General features: G+C 39.0%; 1 protein-coding gene across 2 annotated transcripts in view; it reads right to left on the bottom strand.

Annotated features, from left to right (window-relative positions):
• PTPN3 (protein tyrosine phosphatase non-receptor type 3) overlaps nt 1-8,621 on the bottom strand; it is a 98,229-nt gene that overhangs the window by 18,938 nt on the left and 70,670 nt on the right. For both annotated transcript variants that reach the window (XM_054381529.1, XM_054381530.1), the window contains 4 exons: nt 5,616-5,772; nt 3,767-3,933; nt 1,095-1,185; nt 829-890 (listed from right to left, as the gene is read on the bottom strand). In XM_054381529.1, the coding sequence (XP_054237504.1) occupies nt 829-890; nt 1,095-1,185; nt 3,767-3,933; nt 5,616-5,772 (477 nt within the window). The remainder of the gene's footprint in view (nt 1-828; nt 891-1,094; nt 1,186-3,766; nt 3,934-5,615; nt 5,773-8,621) is intronic.

The raw sequence follows: 8,621 nt of genomic DNA, 5'->3' as shown, positions 1-8,621 counted from the left end.
CCCAGGATGTGATTTGCCTTCTGGGCTGCAAGCTCACACTGCCTGCTCATGTCCAGCTTCTTATCCATCAGCACCCCAAAGTCCTTTTCCACAGGGCTGCTTTCTATCACCTCATCCCCCAGTCAGTATTGATAGTGAGGATTGTTCTGGCCCAGGTGCAGAACCCTGCACATGCTCATGATGTTCACCTGGGCACACCTCTCCAACTTGCCCAGGTCCCTCTGGATGATAGCCCATCCCATTGAAAACTTGAAACTGCAAAGCTTTCCAAATTATCTAATATTTAGTAAGGAATAATGGCAAGATATACCAAAAGTATACTAAAAAGAAGCTGTTTATTGCCTGATACTACACACAGTGAGTTAATAGTTGATTCTCTGATTTAGGCATTTAACTCAAGTATTAATGTAATGTATATATTTTCCTTTCTTATCTCTGCCTCCCAGCCTGCACACATGATTAGGGCAATCAGGGTTCTGGTTTATCTTCTGGACCTTTCATAGCATAGTTGGAAGGGCAAAAGTGGTTTTAGAGGGGGAAAAAAAGGTCTAGTCTTAAGCTATAGGAGTCAACCTCAGCTTTTGCAGTATATGGGAAAGTAAACAATTTTTACTGGTTAAAAAGTCTGCACATATCACAGTATATACCACATGCTTGCATTTATTGTGTATCAGGATGGTTAATTGCTTCACATGAGACACTGTCTTTTACATTTACAAATCCTCAAAATACAAAATGAAAGACTCCTTATTCCTTAAAAATGATAACTTCTTTTTTCTGCTATTGTAGTATAGAAAGTGAACAAATGCAAAATTTTTTATGACTTACATTCACATAATTTGCATTAATGTAATCTTCATCTCCATGTAATATTATCCTTGTGGCATCATCTGCAGACAAACACACAAAAGGGAATAAACTTAGCAATTAACAGCCATGTTTCCCATTTATTCAGTAAAAAAAAAAGGGTATTATAGATGCACAAACAACAGAATACAAACAGAAATAGATGACATTTTAGGAAATAAAACATACAATTATACAGATGTTATACAGTTATATAAAAATAGGAAGAAACTGTCCTTAATACTTACAGGGTAGAACATCCTTGTATCTATTCTTGTCCATATTACGAGGTAACTTTGCACATGTAACAGCCAACCCTGGTTTCTTTCTATAAAGTTGCTGCAAAACAGAATGAAAAATGGAAGGATTTTGAGGAATGAGATTATGCTATACACAAAAAAAGACATTCATATGAAAATACCTGGACTGATAAAAAAGATTAGCATTACTTTCTTTGATACTTCTCCTACCCATCTGCAAAATTGACCTGAGAGATTTTTTTCTATTCCATCTGGCAAGAATTTCTGTTAACGTATCATCATCAGCTGAAGAGAATCCAAGGGAGAGCCATGAGGATGCTTAGGGGACTTGAGCATCTCCCCTATGAAGAGAGACTGAGAGCCCTGGGGCTGTTTAGTCTGGAGAAGAGAAGACTGAGAGGGGATCTGATCAATGTCTATCAATATCTGAGGGGTGGATGTCAAGTGGAGGGGGCCAGGCTCTCTTCAGTGGTTCACAGTGATAAGACAAGGAACAATGGGTTCAAACTTGAACATAGAAGATTTCAGCTCAACAGGAAGAGAAACTTCTTTCCAGTGAGGGGGACAGAGCACTGGAACAGGCTGCCCAGGGGGGGTTGTGGAGTCTCCTTCTCTGGAGACTTTCCAAACCCACCTGGATGCCTTCCTGTGCAGACTCCCCTAAGTGATCCTGCTGTGGCAGGGGGGTTGGACCTGATGATCTCTTGAGGTCCCTTCCAACCTCTGATATACTGTGAGACTGTGAACTTTAGATGAATTTCTAGGAAAAAACCAACCAGGAAGTGTGAGTCACTGATATAAACCATTTCCCTGCAAAGCTGCCTTTTTGTTACAAACCTGTAGATCGGAAAGAATACAGAGTTGAGGATGGAAGAAGTGAGCAGTAAGAGACATGAGAATTAAAAATAGTTGCAGACTGATACTTTAAAGAATCAGCTGTAATACAAAAAAAAAAAAAATCAGACAAGCTTTTATTCTCTGAGCTAGACCCACCACATGTAATCCCACAAGTAACTGAAAGCTTCAATGTCTCACAATCTCTTCACATGTGATTCTCTTTTTTTTGGGGCCAACGCTTACCTTGCAAACTTCACCTAGAGTAAATGTAGGCATATGAGTGTATAGCCAAAACTTTAAGGTCAGGATGCATTAAATGCATCTTGCAAGAGACAACAAAACGTAGAGGGGGGGGGAAACCAACAACAATTAAGAAATACCACTACATTTTTTTCTGTATTACATATACACGAGAGCAACTTATGAGTTACTAACGTGGCTGTGCCAAAGTTATATACTTCATTGAACACTTGCCAAAGACCTTTTTCTATTTTACATGCTTAATGAAGATTCAGAATATGGCTCCATACATAAAGTGGAATGAAACAAATATGAGGCTAGAATCCCCTACGTTGTCTGAGAGCAAAAGAACACCAAAATCTCACACCATTCTGCTGTGAGAATTACTGAATCTTAAGACTTTGTATCAAAGCTCACCATGTTTTTCAATTTGAACAGCCATAAAGAAGCCATGGGAGTACTTGATAACACATGCAACCAAACAGCTTGTATCAGTTATAACTCAAGTTCCATTTTACTAAAGCCAAGCTGCGATTTCTGCTTTTTTGGGGCAGACAGGAATCTGGAGTTTCATTATTGTTGCCTGGCAAAAAGTTATTTGCCACTGACAGACCTCTTAAATTCTGCCTAAGTTGAGGAAGATAATGTGGAAAAACTTGAATATTCACAGTCTACTGGCTAACTATTTACTATTTTACTAATGGGAATGCAGGGTTTGAGAACCATCAAAGCTGATGAGGTGATGCTGCAATTGTTTCTTTTCTTCAATACTGTTATGTTTGGATCCACAATGGCCAAAGAAGCACTTACATATTCTATACTCCCTTGTCACTAGAGAAGCAGTTAAATTACCTTTTGGAATTTCTTATGCTAACACTGAAGGAACTAATTTAATAAAATATTAGTCTTTTTTTTATGACATTTCTTGCTAACAAAGAACATGACAAACATTAATTCGTTAATCTACACAGCAGTTCTTCAAAGTCTCCTCCCATATACAGGGAAATCCCATGTACAATGTAACCTGTTTGAGAAGTAACCATCAGTGGTTTAGATTGCCAGGGAGAAACAATACAGAAGCTGAAGTTACAAATGCCCCGCAAATGGGAATTAACATTCTAACACTTTCATATCAACCTCTAAGAGAAGAAGATGAGGAATGGTCAAGTTGCTCCTGTTATTTCATGAAAGAAGGCAACAAGTGAGAACTTGAAACCCTAACTTAAGGTATAAAAAATGTTTTAGAACGTCACTGAGTACAAGTGCAAGACTGACCTCTGTCAACACTATTCTACTCAATAAAATACTTAAGAACATTTAGTGAGCTTTGGGTACTTGAGGTAAAAACATGACAACTAAAACACATTTTTCTCAGCAGATGATATTTTATGCAAGACTGATAACTAATCCTTCCACATCCTACACAGCAAAGGGTGAAACTGAAGGGCAAGTCATATTTGTGCTTTCTTCATATAAAACTGAAGAGGAGCAATGAGATTTCCAATTAACTAAGCCCTTACATTACTGGCTGGTCACAGCTGTTTGTCTACATTAACAGCATTTGAGAGCTGAGTATTACTTACCTCAAACTGAATTAGGACAGTCCCACTTTCCAGTCCCCTCTTTAGCTGCTCCATAGACTCCTCCAGTGTATCACCACCATACTCAGAATAGATAGGAAGAAGAGATTCTGAGAGATTGTGAGAATCGACTTCATCTTCTAATTTAGGCTCCACAAACTGTTTAACTACTGAAAGATGCATTGAAATGCAAAATATGTTACAAGCAGCATTAATGCATTTGCAGCACATGAAAATTTACCAGAATGCAAGAACAACAGAATTGGCAAAGACAAGGCCCCAGGAAAGCAAAGAGCAACACATTTAACTGATTTTCTTTATGTACTATGTTACTGGAGAAGCTACCAAGAGTAAAATGTCCTTATAATCCTTCAGAAAATGAAGCTTCCCAAAGAATCTATGAAGGCAAAGAACTTGACTTTCAAGCACAAAGATTTTTTTTCTATAACTCTGTCTTACAGAATGAACTGCTGAATAGGCTCATGAATCACAACATCCACCATGGTAAAAATCAAATGAATTTTGACTAAAAGCATTTAGAGAATTATTAATAGAGTATCTCTTTAAGTTTATAGAAGCTTGGACCTCCAACAGGAAAAGAGACTCAAAGATTGTTTAGTCCCTTGCCATTAGCAAAGCAACTGAATAAGCTTTTGCAACTGCTTATGCTAACACTGAAGGAACTAATTTAATAAACTACAAAAAAAATTTACTAGTTTATGACATTCCTTGCTAACATGACAAACATTGAGCTAATCCACATAGTAGTTCTATGTCTATGAAAGCCTTTGTATCACCAAATGTGTTCAGCTGTGGTTATTCTCTGCAGTGATCAGAATGGCTTATACATGCCAAGAAAATGGGGAGCTGTTCACACTCATACCTATACAAACAATTGGCATGGGGTCACAGGTTATCTTTAGCTAAGAGCAGACATCTCTTATCTGCAAATAGGAAGAAATGTTAACAAAAGACTAAATACTGCCGAGACCCAGTGGGAAGTCCTACAGTAACAGGAACAGGACTGTTGATGGAAAAACAAGACCAATATCCCATCTCTCTTCCTAAAAATCCAAGAAATTTTAAACATAATAAATGCTACAGAAGTACATGTAATTTAAGTAGTTTTATTGCCTCCTGTTTCACAGAGATCCCTTCAGATTTTTAAGTCTTAATGTAATCAGAAATTCTGTCCAACACCCTTCCATAATAGTGTGTGTTAAGGTCTTACCATAGCTCTTATGGAAAGCAAGTAATAAACTGGAAGTTTCACATCATCTGACAGATCTTTGGATCTGCATGTGTTCACACATGGAGCAAGCCAAACCAAGCTGGACAGGTTTCCCATATTTTAAATACACAGGCTTAAGGCCCTGCATATTTCAGAGATTGTCTCCTACTTGCTGGCAGGAGATTAAGCAAGCAGCCAGCACAGGTCATAAAATATCTACTGTAAGAATGGAAAGAAAGAAAAAACCCCAAGCCGTTAAGAACCACAAGGCAGCTTCTTTGATTTGCTTCATTGCACAACTGAATGGTGCCATGGAACCACCCATTGGTATTTGCATACCTACAACCAGGAAAAAATTATTCTGTGTTTGTTTAAAAAGAAGCCCATGAAACCAAACCCAACGAACGAAATCCATTTCCAAGGGACTATTTTTTTTTCCTCATAGATTTTCCGACTTGAAAAACAAGACTATTTGTACTGCTCATTCACCTACCTTTCAGCACAGACCTATTCCCAGAGCACCAAGAGCACATTTTGGTAAACAGAAGAGGTGTACACACCAAGCTTAACAGCAACAGCCTCAGAAAAACCATTAAAAGTTGATAAAATTAGCCCAGTTACCTTTCCGCCTGACCAGAAGGGCGAGCTCTCTTGTGTGAGATTCTCTGCTGGCTTTTATGAACATGACCACCTGGTCATGCGTGTGCTCGGAGATATCTCTGCCATTTATTAACACTATCTGATCACCTTCATTCAGTTTGGGAACGCATTTATCAGCCTGTTTCAAGACCAAAGAAACACATTAATCACACAGAATCACAGAATCAAGAAGGTTGGGAAAGACCTCAAGGATCATCCAAGTCCAACCGGTCACCCAAGACCTCATGACGACTAAACCATGGCACCAAGTGCCACGTCCAATCCCCTCTTGAACACCTCCAGGGATGGTGACTCCACCACCTCCCTGGGCAGCACATTCCAAGGGCTAACAACTCTCTCCGTGAAGAACTTTCTCCTCACCTCCAGCCTAAACCTCCCGTGGCGCAGCTTGAGACTGTGTCCTCTTGTTCTGGTGCTGGTTGCCTGGGAGAAGAGACCAACCCCCTCCTGGCTACAACCTCCCTTCAGGTAGTTGTAGACAGCCATGAGGTCGCCCCTGAGCCTCCTCTTCTCCAGGCTAAACAATCCCAGCTCCTGCAGCCTCTCCTCATAGGGTTTGTGTTCGAGGCCTCTCCCCAGCCTCATTGCCCTTCTCTGAACACGTTCAAGTGTCTCAATGTCCTTCTTAAATTGAGGGCCCCAGAACTGGACACAGTACTCAAGGTGTGGTCTAACCAGTGCTGAGTCCAAGGGCACAATGACTTCCCTGTTCCTGCTGGCCACACTATTCCTCATGCAGGCCAGGATGCCACTGGCCTTCTTGGCCACCTGGGCACACTGCTGGCTCATGTTCATGTCATTGCACCCAGCCATTAAAGCAGGAACACATCAAGATTTATTAAGTTCAGCATGCAAGGCAAGTCTTCAGAGTTTTCCTGACAAGGTTTCATCTTCTTTCTGTAACAGACGTTTTAGCAAAGGATTCAGATCTAAAGCTATCTTTCTTGCTCCAAAGCATCTCAGCCAAGATGAAAAACAGCACAAAGAGTGTACTTATAGGTATAAAATGATTTCGTATTTATCAGCCAGCCATCATCAGATTGTTCTTGAAGATGTACATTTTAGACTCCAAGCCTCAGCAATCACTGGTGATAGCCATTTGAAAATGAGTTTCTGGACAAAGTGTTTTGGGCACACACCTCAGTTTTCATGCAGTGAATACTGAAAAGCCTCAAACATAATTTTGATGAACATAATTTAAATAATAATATTCTCCAGACATGCACTTTTTAAAATTTAAAGAAATCTATACAGATTTCATATCTCTGCTATCTATCAGATTTTGTTTGGTGGATATGTAATGATGTCTATAAATAGAGAACATTTTTCCTCACTTCATTCACTTAAGTTTTAACAAGAAGATGCAGGTAAATACCCTGCCCTTATGACAAATCCTTTTGCTATCTGTGCTGCAGAGAAGACTAAACCAAGGTTCTCCCCATCTCAAATGAAACCTTATGTCTTCCTGTGGATACAGCAGTTTATGTTGACTGTTGAACGCTACAGTTTGCTTGGCTTTTGTCTGCCACATTTCCTAGTATGCTTAGTTCCAAGTTCAGTGCTAAGCAATTCAAGCTATGGCTAGAATATGATGATGATACTATGAAGATAATTAAGGGACTAGAGCATCTGTCATATGAAGAAAGGCTGAGAAACCTGGGAGTGTTTAGCCTAGAAAAGGCTCTGGGGGGATCTTGTCAATAAATACTTAAAGGGAAAGTGCAGATAAGATGGAGTCAAGCTCTCTTCAGTTGCACCCAGTGACAGGACAAGAGACAATGAGAACAAGCACAGGAGGCTTCACTTGAATATCAAGAAACACCTTTTCACTGTGAGGATGAATGAGTACTGGAGCAGGCTGCCTGGAGATGCTGTGGAATCTCCTATCTCGATGTATTCAAAAGTGATCTGGACATGGTCCTGGGCAACTGGCTCTAGGTGATCTGTGATCAGGAGAGGTTGGACAAGATGACCTTCAGGCCCCTTCCAACCTCCTGTGATCACTAATATGAATGTGCAGGACTCTACAACCTTTGAGTCTTGAGTAGTATAATAAATTTATTTTCATTTGTGTCTTTTTTTTCATTTTTTAAAATTGTATTTGTTATATAAATGAGACATAGACCTTTAATGTTATACTCTTTTCATAGTTCCCTGTATTTTCTTCAGGCCAGTGCAGGTTCCCTTAACTTTATTCATCCAAAACCAAATTAATTAGCTCTATGAAAGAGACCATCACCAATCCAATCACAATCACCATCACAATCACACCATCACCATCACAACTGGAAACAAGTTGATCTAATTATACCTGATCCTGATTATGCCTTGCCTGACTTCCAAAGTAAGTTTATCAATGCTGTACTACATTACCATGTAGAAAATTGGAAGAGATGGACAGGAGAAGTGAGAATGAACAAAATTCAACAGGAACATAAATTAAGAATAAAGAAATAAAAACAGAGGCAAGGATAATAAAGGGAAAAAATGGGGAGTCACTTGTGTCAGAGAATAAAGGAAAGAAAACTTAAGACATACATGAGTGCTACAAAACAGATAAAAGAGAAAGAGAAATGAAAGATGTATGCAAAAGGAAAAAAATTCCAAGGAGAAATGCTGCTTTAATTTTTTTTTTAAAGGAGTATCTTCCCCCAACTTTTTCCTAAGAAATAAGGAAAGACAATAATGAAGGATAAGGAAGATTGATAATGGATTGACTAGGATAAGGAACAGCCATGGTTTTTTTTTTAATATTGATTAACTAAGTGTTCACAGCTCCTTGAATACTCCCCTGCCATATTTTGTACGATTTCCAAAGGAAGAATGCAACTATGAATGACTGATTGATTGATTAATCACTGGAGATACTCTGAAATATAATTATTTAAAAAGGTAAGTGATATAAAACCCTATCGGGCCAGTTTAGGAGAGTCAAGACACAAGAACAAGGAGGAAATGGTTTCTGAT

This window comes from Indicator indicator, chromosome 6, assembly GCF_027791375.1.
Source record: "Indicator indicator isolate 239-I01 chromosome 6, UM_Iind_1.1, whole genome shotgun sequence".
In the NCBI taxonomy this organism is placed as follows: domain Eukaryota; kingdom Metazoa; phylum Chordata; class Aves; order Piciformes; family Indicatoridae; genus Indicator; species Indicator indicator.
The sequence above is the reverse complement of the archived record's forward strand: the minus strand, read 5'-3'. Positions and strand labels throughout refer to the sequence as shown.